General features: G+C 37.4%; 1 protein-coding gene across 1 annotated transcript in view; it reads left to right on the top strand.

Annotated features, from left to right (window-relative positions):
• Positions 1–18,287, top strand: part of LOC123507024 — a 48,245-nt gene that overhangs the window by 29,421 nt on the left and 537 nt on the right. Inside the window, exons 14-25 of the mRNA XM_045259521.1 lie at positions 194–277; positions 3,133–3,351; positions 3,655–4,792; positions 5,196–5,379; positions 5,898–6,197; positions 7,188–7,308; positions 7,515–7,721; positions 7,866–11,510; positions 11,857–12,096; positions 12,221–13,188; positions 13,667–13,883; positions 16,969–18,287. The exon at positions 16,969–18,287 is cut by the window's right edge and continues 537 nt beyond it. Coding sequence (XP_045115456.1) covers positions 194–277; positions 3,133–3,351; positions 3,655–4,792; positions 5,196–5,379; positions 5,898–6,197; positions 7,188–7,308; positions 7,515–7,721; positions 7,866–11,510; positions 11,857–12,096; positions 12,221–13,188; positions 13,667–13,883; positions 16,969–17,910 — 8,265 coding nt within the window. The 3' untranslated portion in view covers positions 17,911–18,287. The remainder of the gene's footprint in view (positions 1–193; positions 278–3,132; positions 3,352–3,654; positions 4,793–5,195; positions 5,380–5,897; positions 6,198–7,187; positions 7,309–7,514; positions 7,722–7,865; positions 11,511–11,856; positions 12,097–12,220; positions 13,189–13,666; positions 13,884–16,968) is intronic.

Here is an 18,287-nt window from a genome sequence, read left to right as displayed (position 1 = left end):
CCAGAGGTGTTAACATGTACAATTGATTTGTATTGTACTATATTTTCATTCTAATTGCTGTCCAGGCTTGAGGAGTCTTGTATTTTGGATATCCATAGGTTTATATCTATTTTTTTTTCCAGTTTTTGCCTCAAAGATTTTAGATATTGTGTGGAAATGAGAACTGCTAATTCCATCAGTGTTACCTTTACAGATCAGCTTGTGGGATAGAAGGGTGATGGTTGCAACAGACAAGGATGCCAGTCAAGAGAAGACTCCAGGTGATGGGGAACTAGTGGTGAGTAAAGCCACTCAAATGCACACCTGGGAGTGATTGCTCATGTCATGTTATCCATTATGATTACTTTGTATTTTTGTAATTACCACTAAGATTGCGATTACAATAGTTACGTGTAACTAATTATGATTGCAATTAAATGATCCATTAATCATGATTACAATTGTGATTACAGAAAGGACTGAAAGGTAAACTTGCAGGTTTTATGCACATGTACAGTAAGCCCTCAATTTGATGAAATAGTTTTCCTTTCTATAATTCTAACTAAAGTGACTTGGCCAGTTTTTTGTAAAAGTTACAGATTGTTTCCTTTTAGATTTTATTATTAGTGAGTTTGGTAATCCTTTTGTATTTTGGGTAATAATAAAAGTTTATTGTAGGCCAGAATGTGCAGTGTATTCCAGTTTGGATGTGTTCTTTCTCAAATTTTCAAAATGCTTTCTGTTAAGTAAAATACTTAGATAGTGAAGAACAGCTAATAAATATTAACCACAAAAATATATAGATGATACCCAAAGGGCTTCAAATGAGTCTTAAATAGATAGAAGTTTGCAACCCTGTTCAGAACACCCACCATAAAATCATTGGACCCAGACACAAATAACTCAATTTCTATGATTTTTAGGGCATTTCCAGATATTTTTCCTGAATGAAAGGAGTAAATTGTAGTGGTAGGAGGAAAGAGTGTGTGTGTGTGTGTGTGTGTGTGTGTGTGTGTGTGTGTGTGTGTGTGTGTGTGTTTACCTATTTGTGTATTACAGGGCCCGAGCTAAGCTCTCCTGTCATATCTCGCTTTCATCTGATTGACACACACTGCATCAACGACATCACTGCTCAGTTTATTCCACTTATCAATACTACGATGTGGGAAACTGTACTTTCTCACGTCATTTAGACAGATGTCTTTTATTAGTTTTTTTCCATCTCCTCAGAGATGATTACTTGTGGTCACCTTTATCAACTCTGTCCAATATGTCAATCTTGTTCACCAATTTATACATAGTTATCATGTCTCCCCTTGTTCTTCTCTCTTCTAATGTGGTCAGCTCCAGTTCCTTCAGCCTTTCCTCGTAGTCTAACTCCCTGAGTCCTGGTACCATCCTTGTTGCCAGCTTCTGTAGCCTTTCCACCTTCTTCACATTTTTCATCATATGCGATGACCAGACACATGCTGCATATTCTAACTGGGGTCTTATTAAAGTGCATAGTATCTTCTTCATTCCTTCATCTAGGTAGTGGAATGCAACACCAATATTTTGAAGCATGTTATATGTTTTTCCAAATATCTTGTTAATGTGTTTCTCCGGTGACAAAGTGTTTTGCACGGTTATTCCTAGGTCTTTCTCCTCATTGGTCTCTTCAATTTTCTCATCACCCAGCATGTAATCTCTGTTTGGTCTGTATCTACTTCTTCCCATTTTCATAACATGGCTCTTGTTTATATTAAATTCCATCTGCCACTCTTTACTCCACTCATATATTTTATCAAGATCTTCCTGTAACTTGTTACAATCTTCCACATTCTTTACTCTCCTCATAATTTTAGTATCGTCCACGAACATATTCATGTAACTGTCAATTCCTACTGGCATATCATTAACATAAATCAAAAACATGATGGGACCAAGCACTGACCCTTGTGGAACTCCACTGGTTACCTTTTTCCACTCGGACTTCCTTCCTTTCACCACTGTTCGCATTTCTCTTCCCACTAAGTAATTTTCCATCCATTTTGCTAGTTTATCACTTACTCCTCCAATCTTCTTTAGTTTCCACATCAGTCTATTGTGTGGCACTTTATCAAAGGCCTTTCTCAAGTCCAGGTAAATAGCATCCACCCATCCCTCTCTATGTTGTAGTATGTCAGTCACTCTTGAATAAAAACATAATAAATTGGATACGCACGATCTTCCTTTTCTGAAACCAAACTGCCTTTCACTCAGAATGTTTTCACTTTCTAGATACTCACTCCACTTTGCTTTAATTACTTCTTCACATACCTTGCACAATATACTAGTCAACGATACTGGTCTGTAATTTAACGGTTCCATTCTACTTCCATTCTTATATATAGGCACAATGTCAGCTCTTTTCCACTCTTTCGGGACTATTCCTGTTCGTATGGAGGTTTCCACAATATCAAATATGGGGTTCAACAATTGATCCTTACATTCTTTCAGCAACCTCCCAGATATGCCATCATTGATTTAATAATATCCAAGTTACTTATAATTTTCCTTATATCTTCTTTAGTAACCATGATGTCCTGCATTTGCTTTATTGTGTGTGTGTGTGTGTGTGTTTGTGTGTGTGTGTGTGTGTGTGTGTGTGTGTGCGTGTGTGTGTGTGTTAAAAAAGTATATAGTATTTATGGAAAACATTACACTGATTTTATTAACTAAATGGTAACAGGCATATTAAGTATATAGAAAAAAAATATGGGTAACTGGGATTTTCAGATAACTTCCTCCAATTGGTCTGACTTGTAAGGGAGCTGGTGTAGTTGATTAGTATTACAGATTATTATTATCCTACGTCTGCTCATCTGATATCTGTTCAAGAATTATCTAACTCTAGACTAGAGAAAGAGACAAAAAGTTGCGTAACCTTTTTTTGTTCAAACTGAGAGGTTCTCAAACTAATTTCCTTCTGACTCCACTCACTGAAGTCATTTATCTTTATGTTAGCAGATATTTTTCTGGGAGCTCAGCTCTGGAATAGCTTATTGGTGTACTATTGTGTTCTGCATTTTCTCATTTTATTCTTTTTGTACCCAATGAGATAAGACAGTTTCCATAAAAGAGATATCTCAAAACAAGAGACTCTTCTTCTACTGAGTGTTATTATAATTTCAGCCAATAGATCAAGTAATGAAGCCCCTGATGGCAGCCTGGACCCTTATTGGTTCCCACAGTGGAGCTCACACCTTGGAATGGAGGAGGAGGGGAAGTGAAGTTGTAGGGGTGGTGACACGCCTAGTGGCTACACTGCTGCGTATTACCACCCATGATGATCACCTTGAACACCAGCTGCAGCTCCTCCTTGTACTGCATTTATACCACCAGTTTGTGAGGGTGAGATTAACAAGTGCATAGTTTTTGTCTATCTTTTCATTGTTCATTTTTAAGACTTTTCTACTAAATGATTGAAAGAAAAGAAGGGTGGATGATGAGAAAAGAATTAGAAAATGTGTCAGATTAATGATTCATATAGAGGTGGTGTTGGATTGGCTCAACCAAATTTAGACGTGTGGCATGGGTGAAGCTTCACACTTATATTGTTTTTGGATTAAATGCTCTTCTTTGGGTTTGTTTATGGTCTAGCTACTGCCAGATTCATATCCATAATTTTATATTACTGATTTACTTGTGTTTTAGGTCCTCTGTTTGTGGCCAGACTCATTCTACATGTGGAGGCCCATCTTGCTGCTCACTCATAGGCTCCTCCATATTGTGCTGGCTTGTGAAAGGCATGCAGGAGAGAGGAGCATGGTCAGCACTCTCCTCATACTTTCTCAAACTGTGTCTTCACTGGAACACTCACTCACTCAGGCATTGAAACTCAGACCAGTGGTGTTCCTGCAAGCTCCATCCAAGGCTAGAAAAGTTCATGCTGATGAAGATGCTGAAGCTGCAGATCTTGTGTTATGTTCTGCTGATGATGTAATGGACAAGCAAGAAATTAATAGCACTGTCTCTCTTAGAATGAAGAACATTTGGCAGTGCTTATATGGGAATGCAAAGAAGGTCTACTCTCAGTTATCAGGAAAAAAGTTTGATCAAGAGAGTTATCGGAAATCTTTGTTGGTGTTGAATATTTTGCAGAATAAACTTCAGAATATTGGCTATGATTTTGACCAGAAAATTATGAAACTTGGAAAGTGTCGTCAGTTGTATCTTGACGGCTTATACCTCAAGGCCATACAATCGTGGAAGATGGAGATCATTGCATGTCTGGCAAAGGGCCATGGTAAGAAAGTAGTAGCCCAAGACCTTCACTCTATTCTTTATGCCTCTTTTGTGCATGAAAGATTTCTGGGAATTTCAGGCTTTATAAACTGGTTGGATGATTTACTCAGGTCTCTCTTGTATCCAAAGAAACATTCTAGTTATCAAAATAGTCTACAGATGTCTGCTTCTAGAGCTAAATGTGATGAAGTAGAGCTGCCCTGTCAGTTCTCTAAGGTAAACCAAACACCAGTGGTGGAAGGAACATATGAAGCAACCACCAAAGAAGACAGTGAGGAAATAAAAGTATCTATGATGAGAAAATTATTATGTAAGAAAGTTAATTGTGACAACAAAGTGCATACATTCTCTCCATTGGAGGGAACATCTAGTGAAAAGTGTGTAGAAATAATAACTGTGCCGTGGATTATCAGTGCAACACGTCAGATTATGGGAAGTTTGGGGCGTCTCTTGGCCTTGGAGACTTTTGGATGCTGTCCTGATGTGCCACTGCCTCACAGGCCACATGCCATGCCACCACTCTGGACTTTCACAACACAGCCCCAAGGTAGGAAAAGCTCCCATATCACCAACACTGACTAAAACTCTTCCATAATAACTATTATCAGAGGAACTGCATTTATTTGCTATTTGGAGGGCTGCATAATTTAGTTAAATTAATATTCTTGTTGCCGAAGCTTTCATGCATGTAAATTGATTTGATGCAGCCATATTAGCATAGAGTGTCTGTAATAAGCTTTTAGAATTTATTAATCGGTTTTACATTGATTCCTATGAAAAACTAGCTTTGGTCTTCAAACATTTCAGATTTTGAATGACATTCAGCAGCGAATTAGATTTGAGGATTGATGTTCTGCTGGACTTGATAAATTTTTTTTCTTATTTGAAACATAAATTGTCTGTAGATCATCTTATAAAGCACTGATCTTTTATTATGAATTCATTTAAAGGTAAAGTTCATGAGCTGTCAACCAAGAGAGATGGAGCAGTTAGTGGGGAGTGGCATGTGCATGCTGCAGCTCAAGCTCTGGCACTTGCTGGCTGCTGGGCGGACCTTGCCATCTTCGCTTCATGGCTGGATGATACCAAGACGGCTCTCAAAGCTGGGATCTTGGCCAGCTTTAGTGATAACAAGTGAGAATAAGATGCCTTTGTTGTTTTGTTGATCTGGATTATGATCAAAGGTGTAACTCCCATATATGGCAAGAATCTGCTCATACAGCCGTATTTAACAGAGTGGATTCAAAAATTTTTGCATCAAAGTTTTCATATAAATTTAAGATGCTTTATGCAATAAGTGGTTGAGTGAAAAGACATTGCACAGAGGACTTCCATGCAATGGCTTCAATATTTTGTTAATGATATTACTGACCAGTATTTGTGCTAATTAAGGCATAGCCTTTGAACAAATAAGGAGTTAGTGTTCAAATAAGAAGAGGTGGGGCCTCTACCGGTATGACCACTCCCCTCAGGATGTCCATGATGGCAGTAATATATTAGACAAAAGATGACAGCTAATGTCAGATGTGTGTGAATAATTTTGTATTGTACTATGTATCATGTTTAAATTTTTTTTACTCAAAATCCTAATTCTCTAATATTTTGCATGGAATGTTTAGGAGGTTGATGATTGAATGTTCTTAATATTCCAGAGTACCAGTACCACCCAGTGTCCTCCCTTTGTATCAAATCAAGGCCTTGTTGTGTGAACCCATCAACTCCACTGTGACAGAGTTTCATTGTCACCAAGAACTGCTACAATTAGCAGCAATGATCAACTTGGAGATTCTGCCTGTCATTCTCGAAGAGTGCTTGGCCAAGATAAAGGAGCTAATACCACTTTTTAAAACCTTTGTGCCTTCCCAGATACACTTGCCAGCTCCGCCTGTGTTCTGTCCTCTTGGTCCACAGGATGGTGAAGAGCTGCTCTTTCATGGAGCTCCTGATAGCAGGTTATTTTTCTTTGCACTTAATGACACCGTTAAACATTCTATGGCGTAACAATGCGTAACTTAGCATAGCATAGTACTGTAATGCCTTGATATACAAGTTTTTGGGATACAAGTCACGATTTGGTCTATTTATTTGTTTTGAGATATGAGTGAAATTTTGGAGACACTAGCCATGCTTTGGGATTGCTCCTGCTAGTTGGGGCATTGGTCCAGCCTCAGCTGAGCTACTGTTACTTGTGTCTCACTTATTTTGTGCATTAATAATTTTCACACTATTTACTTACCTCCCCCTTTTCTTTTTTTTTTCCTAAAAAAAGCACTTTTTTTTCTCTTTTTTTCTAAAGAAAGAGCTGTTTTAATTTATGTTTAATATTTATGTGTGAATGGTACCTCCATCCCTTTCTCCCTCCTCCTCCACCATTCACCACCATTAGCCCAAAACATCTGTCTCCAAGATAAGAATACAAAATTAAAGAGTGGTCTATGCCATGCTCATCACTGAGGGAAGCTGCATGACCCCCCCTCTCTCTCTCTCTCTCTCTCTCTCTCTCTCTCTCTCTCTCTCTCTCTCTCTCTCTCTCTCTCTCTCTCTGAGGGTGGCGGGTAAGATGCAGTCAGGTAACATTGCGTGGAATGTGCCCCTCTGAGATAAATATACGTATAAAAGTAGTTTATCCATTTATATTCTCTTTTCTTATGTTTTTGTACAATATTTGTTATTTATAAACACGTTTTCTTACCTAAAAATGCTTAAGAAATTAGGGTGTTCTTTTTGGAAAGACTAGAATTAATTAATGGCATTTCAATGGGAAAATTGTTTTGAGATGCAAGCAATTTGAGATATGAGCTCTGTCATGGAACAAATTAAATTCATATCTCAAGGTATCAGTGTATAACATAGTGTATAATAACATAACATAGCATAGAATGGCATTACATGACATCACATAATATATCACTGAGTTTGCTTACTTTTTTTTTTTTTTTCAGTCAGAGTGAGAGGAGGCTGAGACAGAAGGTAGGTGGTTGGGTGAGGCTGACATGTCAAGTGACAAGTGCAGCTGGCATTGCCTACCCTCTGCTCCTCTCCGTGCAGCAGAAATACAGCAAGGTGGAACATTTATGTAACAGTTTAATTTTACCAAAAGAATAATAAATCCTTTTTTAACTGATCAGAAATTTCTTGAGTTGTAAGGAGTACTTGCCATTAACTCAGTCATGTTAGTGATGTTTTTCACAGGTAGACTACTTGTAGCATATCTATAAATGTAAATTATCCTGACTTGCACTGTTAACTCAGCAAACTGCTTATCACAGTTGCCCCTGATGAGTAGTGAAGACCTGAGTGACTTGGTGGAGGCACTGGGTTGCCATCAGGAGTGCTGGCAGCCGCAGGGGCCAGAGTGGGAGAGAATCACTTGGCTGTGGCATCAAGTGGTCACCCTCGTGTGGGTTCTTTACTCCAGAGACAGATTATCCCTGGAGATTCGCAATCTTGTAAGGAATGCATCAGCTGTACAAGAAGTAAGACTTTGCTATGTGTTTGTGTTTAGTTAACTAAGGATTACTTTTATTACCTGATATCATAACTTAGTAGCTTGAATACATATGTTATACTTTTAATAAAATTTTATACATATACTATTAAGCATTAACATATTATTTCAGAACCGAGATTTCCAAGAAACATCCATTTTAGAAATTCTGTCATGGGTTCATGAGCTGAACACTTTATGTGAACATGACTCATGGAGGACTGAGCTTGTTGCCTGTGCTATTACTGCTGCCAGTGAGGCTCCTCTAATTCCTGCTGTTGCTGTTGCCTTTGCCAGGGTTGTTCCTCAGCCAGTGCTAATACCATCATTGATGAAAGACAAGGCAAAGAGGTTGTTTGGTACTTGGAAAAACACAAACATTGCAGTCAGTGAAGTGGAGCCTCACTTTAAAATAAAAGAGAATGAAATTGAAGATACTTCTTCACCAAGTGTGTTTACATTATTTTCTTTTTATCAAGATAGATGTGAAAAAATTCTTGAACACATATTATTAGAAGAAGAGAAAAAGGAAACTTTAAATCTTATAAGTGAATGCCCAACAAGTTTCTCTAATGGAATCTCAGTTGCTGCAAGAATCCAAGAGGAATTTGGAAAATTCTTATTTCTTTTTATTGAATTAACATTTATGCGTGACGTTCAGAAGTTCCCTCAACACATTTCATCAATCCCCTTACTTGTTCAATTCAGTGATGTACTAAGGAGAAGAGAGTTTGAAGGAGTAAAACTAAAGAACATATTACACCATCATGATATTGGAAGCATTACCAGCTCTATTAAACACCATAATCTTAAGTCATCTAGTGTTAGTAGAATAAATACCAGAAGTTCTGTAAACACACCAGAGAAAAAAGGTCTTTTTAGAAGTTTAGATTACTCCAAAATGTTGCCCAAAGGCAGTGAAACAATTTTTATTCCTTGTGAGAAAAGGCATAAGACAACCACTCCTTCAAGTACCACATCTGTTAATGAGGTTTTGCATAATTTTGGAAAAGAAAATCTATTAAAATCAAAGATGTCAAGTCCATCTAGGAGGAAGCTGACAAATCTCTATTTGCTAGGAAGACGGTCGCGGTCTTTGTCAAGACAGAGGAAGAGGGCTGTGTCCATCTCTAGACCCAGGAGTCTTTCTGTCAGTGAAGGGAGAGGAGCAAGACGGCAACGATCACCCAGGCAGTATTCTGAACCTCTGCACTGGAACACATCTCAGAATTCTAATAATGGTATCAAAGACTTACCTCTCCAAAAGCTCCTACATCTTCCTCAGTGTATTGGTTATAACATAGAGCAAGTAGAGGCTGAGGACACAGTTAAGTTGCTTCAATGGATGATGAGCCAAGAAGGACAGTTTGATCTCTTAGTGGAAAGTGACTCTTATATTGTGAGGAGTTTTGCAAGGAAAATAGAACTTACTTTAGATGATGTGATACTTTCTTTAATGTGGAATGACTTACACAAATACCTGTCTCACATGAAAAATGAGAAAAATTATCCTAGGATGGAAAACAAAAAAATAAAGAAAAAAAAAGAGAAAAGAAAGCAGAGGACAGAATCAGTACATATGTTTCCATACAATAAACATGTAGCTTCCGATGACCATTGTATAGTTGATCAGAGGGAAACATTGCAAGCTATTTCTTCAACACCAAGTCATCTAACAAAGCAGTGGAATGCTACTACCCCCATAAATACATCCATTAAAAGTATAGAATGCATGTCTGAAGAATCAAATATGGATGAACAGTTGTGTGCTGAACCGAATGTTGAAGGCACAATTAACTCATATCTTAGAGAAAGAGATGAAGATAAAGAGACAGATAATAAAGATAATGTGCAAAATGACAGCAAGCCTGAAGATTGTCTCTCTTCTCTGCATGATTTGCCTGAAGTAAAATTAAGAAATAGTTTGGCTGATTTGAGTGGTTCAGCTGATGTTCAGAATCCTAACAAAGGCAGCAGCATAAATTCTAATAAAGATGAAGAAAGGCAAGAAATAGAAAGAAGCTCCAAGGAAAATTCAGATGCAACTGACACTCCATGTGAAGACCAAGATCTACACCAGCACAATAACTCGCCAACTAGTCAAGTAACCAACCTTTCTTCTAAGATCTCCAAGAAAAGGAGAAAAACTTCAGAAACATTGCCTGTATCTTTTCAGGCAATGGAGTTAAAACAGGAAGACACAAATCCTGACATCCAAACTATTGAACAAAATAATTCAAGAACAGAGAATCTAAGCAGTGATGTCTGGTCTTCTTTTAAGACTAACCACAGAAACTGGTCAAGAGAACAACGCCAGATAAAAGTGCATGTGCATGCCAAACAGCCTAAGCAGTCAGTCTTGTGCAGATTGCCCAGCCTTTCTGCTTTCCAGAGAGCAAGCAATATGACTGTGGTTGAAGCTCCTGAGGAATCATCTGACCCTGGTGTTGTTCCATTTGGTCATCTCCTTCACCTACCTCCTGACACATCTGTTAGTGAGATGTTAATGCCAGCTGATGCATTGGTTGGAAAGAAGGCTAGACCATCTAAGCCAGACCATGGCACTCCTGAAGACACTCTAGATGATATTACTTTACCAGACTCCTTGCATGCTTCTGATCTAGAGGAACAAAGTGGGTCAAGTGCTGCAAGTCAGAACGTGCATGATAATATTATGAAGAAAAATAGGTATAGGTCTGTTAGTGAAAAATCAAGAGATGAAGTAACTGGATTGTATGTTCCTCTCCGCATGAAGAAAAGTGTCACCCAAAGTGATCTTCACATTTGGGATTGTGGAGACCTGAATCTAAAGCCAGTCAGATTACATGTTAAGTCAACTCATAAAGCCACTTCTAGAAATGAGACGAATAAATTAAATAGTGAGAAACATATTGCACATATGGGAAATAATAATGCCTTGAAGTTGTTAACATTGCCCAAGCTCTCCCCTTCAAGTAAATGTGATGGAAAACTGGAGAAATCTCTGCAACTTAAACCACTTCCAATAGATAGTGAATTTAGAAATATTCCAAAAGAAAAGAAAATGAATAGAAATGTAATTACAAGTAGATGGTCGCATCTTGTGCAAGAAACAGTAGAACATGTAAAACCATTAACTATTCCTAGGACTTTTGACTCAAATCATAATGATAACATAAAGACCAAAGATTTGAACTTTATTAATCCCAATCAAGTTTTTGCTTTCTACAGACAGAGTGCTTTTAAAAAAAATGCAGAAAAATTTAAGAAACTTCAAGTCTCAAAAAAGTACTTGGCATCTAGTGGGCAGCCAAATCTTGAACCTCTCATCAACATTGAGAGGAAGGAGAAACCTGGTGAAGTTGTGGAATATATAGACAGAGGATTCCTGGACCAAGTTAAAGATTATGCAGATAAGTATAGAAAAGGAGGATATGAAAATATTTTGAGGAATGATAAAGAAATCAGTGAAAGAGAAATTACATTACATTACAAACCAACAAATGATAAGATAATGATTGACAAAAGTACACAGGATGACCTCCATTTGTCTGAGGAAAGCAGACCAATGGAAGGCAGTCAAAATCCTCCAGATAAGAGAGATGTCATTGGTTCAGAGAAGACATACTCAGGTACATTAAAGGACAATGTGTTGGAGAGGGAGAAAAAAACTGAAAACAGATTTGGAAATACTGACTTTTATGAGATAAGGCAGAAGACAGTGAAGGCATCAAATGTGCAGGTGGGAGGACTTAATGGTGACAAAGCTTCACCACTCTCTTCAAAATCAGCAGTACAGGTATATATATATATATATATATATATATATATATATATATATATATATATATATATATATATATATATATATATATATATATACACACACAAATTTGTCTGATCATATTATAAGTTGCATATCTGTTAATTTGTTAATTATCTTAATAATCATGTAGTGATTGTAGTTTTATCAAAATTTTCTTGGTATCATGAAGATTATCTGTCATTGCTGATGCTTATAGTTGGATAATACTTTAAATGTCATTTAGAAGGTAATCATCTCCATAATTGAATTTCTAAACTTGTGAGCCAATAGTTCTATTTCAGTTTGGTTACAAATGATTTCAAATGGTATTTTTTTCCAGACTCAGACTGCAGCTCTCCAGACAGTAGAAGTGTCCGTCTTGACTGACTCTGTTGTGTCTGGCAAGAGTGAGTCTGTTCAAGTTGGATCACCGCATCTCTCTCCAACACCACCACCACCACCACCACCACCACCACCACCAAAAGCAAGCATTACCACCCCAAAGCTCTTTTTTAACACCCACTCACAACTCTCAGCCTCCTTCAAAAACTGGCTCTGCTCAATGTTTTCTGCATACTTTTGACACTCCAAATGAGACTGTCAATAAAGAACTGAAAAAAATGAAGATGAACAGAACTCCCCTTTCATTAGATGTGGGGAATGATGTTCAGTATGTAGTTCATGGTCTTTTTGATATTGGTGAGAAAAGAAAAACTGAAGAAAGTCCTAAACAAATCACACACAATGATAGCAATGAGGAAAGCTTATTGCTGAAACAAACAACACATCAACTCTTGGATGGAACTACTGGAAATGATTTAAGAGAACACAGACTTCATAGCCATACTTCACAAAACCTTGATAAGGAGTTGTACATAGTAGCACCTACTTCTTCAATATCAGTTACTACAGATTTACATGTTAAAAATGTAACAATGGACAACCTTTATGAGGAATTCTGTAGTGGCAGGGTATCTTTTGAAGAATTTTATCAAATGAGTTCCAACATTTCACAAGATGAAAGGAAAAAAGAACCATTACAAAAGATAGACAAGAGGGAAAATATTCAGATGCTAGAGCAACAAGTTCTTGAGGCAGCACAGAGCATCGGTGAGTCACAACATATAGTGGAGAAAGTCCAATGTCTCATCCAGGAGTCAGAAGGAATAGAAACTGATACACACATATCACAAGACTGCAGATTAGAGGAAAACTCTCCAAGTCATAGTCATCAGCAGCAGAATAACACAGCTGTGGCTAGAATTTCAAAAGGCGTTGAATGTCAACATAAAAATCGCGGAAAAGTGGAGTCTCTTCTGTGGCTTTTAGAGGCTACTGACTTTGAGAATGTAACAAGTGCTATGGTTGATGAAATAATACATTGTGAAAATAACACCCACTCAAGTGAAGCCAGGAAAGCATCAAAACAAGAACATGATGGCATTTTATTAAGACACAAAAATATAGATAATACAATTTTGACTAATAGCAATATATTGCCAAGGACAAAAGTTGATGAAATTTCTGAACACAAGAGTTGTTGTGAGTTGTTACAGAACAGAATGGATGCAGACACTACACCGTCAAGTCTGCTGCTAACAGAAGATAGAATGAATCTGCCTTCGTCAAGAACTGAGTCACAAGAACTCCATCTCAGTTCACCATTTATGAAGTAAGGGATAAGCTGTGTATGAACATATTTACAAAATTTGCATATTTTCTCAGATAATAAGAAAATATACAAAAGCATTGTGGGAAATTTGTAATTTCTTTGTTTTACCTGAATATCTGTAAGGATTTGGTAAAATGATGAAGGATTTCGTTGTAATGAGGCTTTCAGGTGGCAAATATTTAATCCAAAATAGATAAGCTATTACTACTAGTTATACTACATGTAAGATGAAACTGATATTAGAATAAGAGTAGGAATAGATTCCTTTTTTTTTTTTTAGTGTTCGTTTATAGATATATACAGTATATATTTTTTCCATTATGTCATGTCAGATAACCCACCTAGTGATTATGAGTAGAAATAATTGCTTTTAGCTTTTTCTTTAGCCCATAAGTATACTCCTGAGAACTGTAGATTTTACAATAATTGCCTGAAAATATGCTCAACAATAATCTTACAAGCTCTGCTTATGTCTTAGGTCACCAGATAGCTCCTGTTTTTCATCCCTTGGCAATCTGCTTGGAGGAAGCACTTTGTCTCTTGACCATGAAGAAAAGATGCAGCAGAGGAGGAAAGAAGTTCGAGTTTGGATCAAGAAACGGAGGCAAAAGCGCCAAGAACAAGTAAAGGCAAATCTGTTAGCGACTTTCACCAAACCACACCTTATTGCAAATGGAACTCGGGCTACTTCTAGGGTGAGTGTTGTTCTTATTTTATAGTCAATCAATCTGTCTGTCTCTGTTAAGGAGTTATTAAGCGTGTCGTTCCATCTCTTCAGTTTATATGATAATTTCTCTTTAGTAATATTGATGCATTTTTGTTTTGATTTTTGTATAAGAGGGAAAACTGGCCAGGCAAAGGCAACAATAATTGTGATAAAAAAATGCTAACTGAGATGCCAGATCAAAAAGAGTTAGCCAAAGGAATGGAATAAATGTTGTGAAACCTCCCTTTTAAATGAGTTCAAGTCACAGATATATAGGTGGAAATACAGAAGCAGGCATGGAGTCACAAACTTGACCAGAGAAAGGAATGGATGATTGAGAGTATTGGTTAACTTTTGCATTAGAGAGGTGGACAAAATGATAAGAGTGAGAGAAAGAAGAAAGTCTTGTCGAGGATGGGAGGATGCAGTTACCAAGATTAGAAAAGCAGATGGCATGAAAATAAAGATAAAAGATAGCAAGAGATGCAACACTGCAGCAGTGAGAAAGTGGCTGAAGATAGTCAGTCAGGAGAGAGGAGTTGATAAGAAAAAAAACTTTTTTGACTCTTTCCCATCAAATAAGACAGTACAAGTAGAACATACATGTGAAGAATTCTTTATACATGGATGGATAAGATCACTGTAAAGAGTTAGCAATTGAGGAGATGGGGGAAAAAACTGGTAGAGATGACTCAGAATGCCTAATTTCTTAGAAATTGTTTTGGCTAGATAAGAGATATGAAGTTTTAATTTTAGATTGCAAGTAGAAACAGTGAGAAGGTTCAGTTTAAAAGAGTGGGACAGTTGAGTATCATTGAAGAAGAGGGGATAGTTGTCTGGAAGGTTGTGTTGAGTTGATAGATTGAGGAATTGAGTTTTTAAGGCATTGAACACTACTGTTTGCTGTGCAGAAATTTCATCGAGATCATAAGTCAGGCATTCTGTGGCTTCCCTGTATGATCTGTTTACTGTGAAGGGTTGGTTGTCTGAAAAGATGTGGAAAAGTATATGGTGGTATCATAGATATTGGGAATGGGTAGGACAAGAAGTTTGGTGTAGAAGCTCATACACACACGCACACATTACAAAATTACAACTAGGTGAATACAACTAGGTGAATACACACACACACATGCACACACTGTATCATTATGTCATTATATAAAGATTCATTTGATTTAATGGATTTGAATATTTTTTTTTTATGTAGGAGGGCCCACTAGAATTGTAGTCTCCATAAAAGATTAGAAAGAATTAGTCAAAAGAGTGGGACAAATGTCTTGACACCTCTCTCTTAAAAGAAGTTAAGTGATAGGAAGATGGAAATACAGAAGCAAGTAGGGTGTTCCAAAGTTTACCAGTGAAAGGTATGAATGATTGAGAATATGTACTGGTTAACTCTTGTATTAGAGGGTTGGACAGAATAGGAATAAGAGGAAGAAAAAAAGCCTTGTGCAGCAAGACCACAGGAGGAGGGGAGGCATGCAGTTAGCAAGATTAGTAGAACAGTTAGCATGAAAATAGTGATAAAAGATAGAAAGAGATGCAACCTTTCGGCATGAGAAAGAGGCTGAAGACAGTCAGTCAGGAGGAGTGGAGCTAGTGAGATGGAAAGCTTTTGATTCCACCTCATCCAATAAAGTTGTATGAATGGAACCTCCGAAAACATGCTAAGAGTACTCCATAGAAGGGCGGATAAGGCCTTGGCACAGAATTAGCAGTTGGAGAGGCGAGAAAAGCTGGAGGAGATGCTGCAGAACACCTAACTTCATAGAAACTGTTTTAGCAAGAGATAAAAGGGAATTTTCCAGTTAAGATTATGAGTAAAGGACAGACCTAGGATATTTAGTGTCCCTGTATGATCTGTTGACTCCCTGAAGGGTTGGTCATCTCTGAAAGGATGTGGAAAGATGTAGAGTGGTATTATCAGTGTAGGAGGGGATAGGGCAAGAAGTTTGGTTTAGAAGGTCATTAATGAATAATAGAAAGAGGGTGGATTATAGGATAGAACCCTGAGTAACACCACTGTTAATAGATTTAGGAGAAGAACAGTGGCCGTCTACCATGGCTGCAATAGAAAGGTCGGAAAGGAAACTTGAGATAAAGTTGCAGAGAGAAGGGTAGAAACAATAGGAGGGCAGTTTTGAAATCAAAGCTTTGTGTCAGACTCTATCAAAAGCTTTGATATGTCTAATGTGACAGGAAAAGTTTCACCAAATTCTTTAAAAGAGGATGACCAACGCCAGAAGATCACCAGTAGAGTGACCTTGATGTAAGCCATACTGGCGATCAGATAGAAGATTGTGAAGTGGCAGATGTTTAAGAATCTTCCTATTGAGGATAGATTAAAAAAACTTTACATAGGCAAGAGATTAAAGCTATAGGGCAGTAGTTTGAGGGATTAGAATGGTCACCCTATTTAGGAACAGGCTAAATGTAGGCAAACTTCTAGCAAGAAGGAAAGGTAGAAGTTGATAGGCATAGTTGAAAGAGTTTGGCCAGGCAAGGTGCAAGCATGGAAGATGAAGTCAAGTCAGGCAACATACAGGATGGGACAAACAGACAAACACAAAAGCAACAAACACAGAATGACACAACAGACAAACAGGATAAATAAAGCTAAAAACCTAGCCCTACATAGGTTTCTAATCTATAAGCAAAACAATAACACAAAAAGCCCCTTGTCTCTACACCAAACATACCAGCTGCTCAGTTCAACAACAGGTACCACCCAAACAGCCTCATGATGACCGAATAACCTCTGCTCTCTAGGAATGCCTACCTGAGATTGCCAAGATTTACCATGTTATTGTATCACTACAGTTACTAATCTTGATCTTGATCTCAGACCACAGATAGTCAAGTGAAAAGTTTACATCAGTTGTAATTGTCAAATATGACTTGGTGTGGTTGCAAATCTGAACTATTGTCAGTGTGCTAGAATGGGGTATATAAACTTTTCTGGTGTGGTCATCCTTTGTCAGTTCCAGGGAGCATGTGTCAGTGTAGATTAGATTAAATAATTTTATGATTCAACAAACTGCAGTTAAAATTTTCTCTCATTTCATCTGCAGGATCATTCAAGTGTGACAAAACCAGCAGCTGGTAATGTTACTCCTGAGAATTTAGGATTAACTGGGAAGCAGTTACAAGAAAGAAGGAAAGATAGAGAGGTGAAGCGAGCCAGACAAAGAGAAAGTAACCTAAAAAAACGTGAAGCAGATATTGTCAATCTTCTTAATGACCATAAGGAAGAAGCAGCCTTGTATCAGAGTCATGTGAAACCTAAGCTTGTATGTGAATCTTCATCAACATTAACAAAGTTTAGGAAACTACAAGAGCATAAGTGCAATTTCAACAGAAACAGCCACCTTGGTAAAAAATTGCATGGCAACTGGAAACCTGTGGCTGTACGTGGCTTTGTTCCTCATGAGAAACCAGAATTGAATAGATATTTAAAAGATAGCACAGAAGAGTGGAGAAAGAGACAACTTAGCCAGTTAAGTTCACCTCTTAGTCAGCACTCCTCTGAACAAAGGAGAAACTATTGTGTTGAAACAAGTTTTGAGGACAATACAAATCTGCAAATGGAATTTCATTACTTAAAGAAATGTTTAGATAATAAGAATAAGGAAAAAAAAACTGGTATTAAAACTAAAGAAAAGCAGGAAGCATCAATGGATGAGCCATATTCCTTAACCCTCCTGAGGGAGGTAGGCATAACTGGAAAATGTATTCCTTCACACTCAGAATTTGTGATAAGTAAGAAAGGTGAAACCTCAAGTAGTGAGAGCCGAGACTCTGGTTTACGACATTTCTTTCCACTAAATGCAACTCATACCCTACCATTAGATCGCATATCTGAGGTAGCATCAAATGTATCAGAGAGTTCATCACAGGGTCATCAGGGAGGTGATGGGGACACAGTATTGGCCCCTGCTGAGGAGGACACCAGCACAGACTCTTCATGGACTGTTCCTAATGAGATAAGAAATCTGCTTTACAGTAGTCAGTGAGTGTTGTGTGCCTTATCCCTCAAGAAAATACTGTTAAAAACAAATCAACTGAAATAGAGTACAAAATTCTAAAAGATTATTGCCTTGTACAATTTTTGTGCCTGTAGTATTTATTTGAGGACTTACAATGTATACAATATAATAAAGTATTCAGCTATATTCTTTCTTCAGCTATAACATCATTCCCTTTCTTGCTTTATTATGATTTTTCATCCATATGTTACATCTACCTTCTATGTTTCATAATGCTAAGTTACTGGTCAGTTATTATCTGTAATCCTCGTAATATTTGGTGGTTGTACTCTTACTGTAGTCTACAATTTAATTTGTTCATTTCATTTACATTTGTATATGCCACTCTTAACTATCATTTATTC

The sequence above is a fragment of the Portunus trituberculatus genome, chromosome 21, assembly GCF_017591435.1.
Source record: "Portunus trituberculatus isolate SZX2019 chromosome 21, ASM1759143v1, whole genome shotgun sequence".
NCBI lineage: Eukaryota > Metazoa > Arthropoda > Malacostraca > Decapoda > Portunidae > Portunus > Portunus trituberculatus.
Note: the sequence above shows the minus strand (reverse complement) of the source record. Positions and strands in the feature narration are given on the sequence as shown.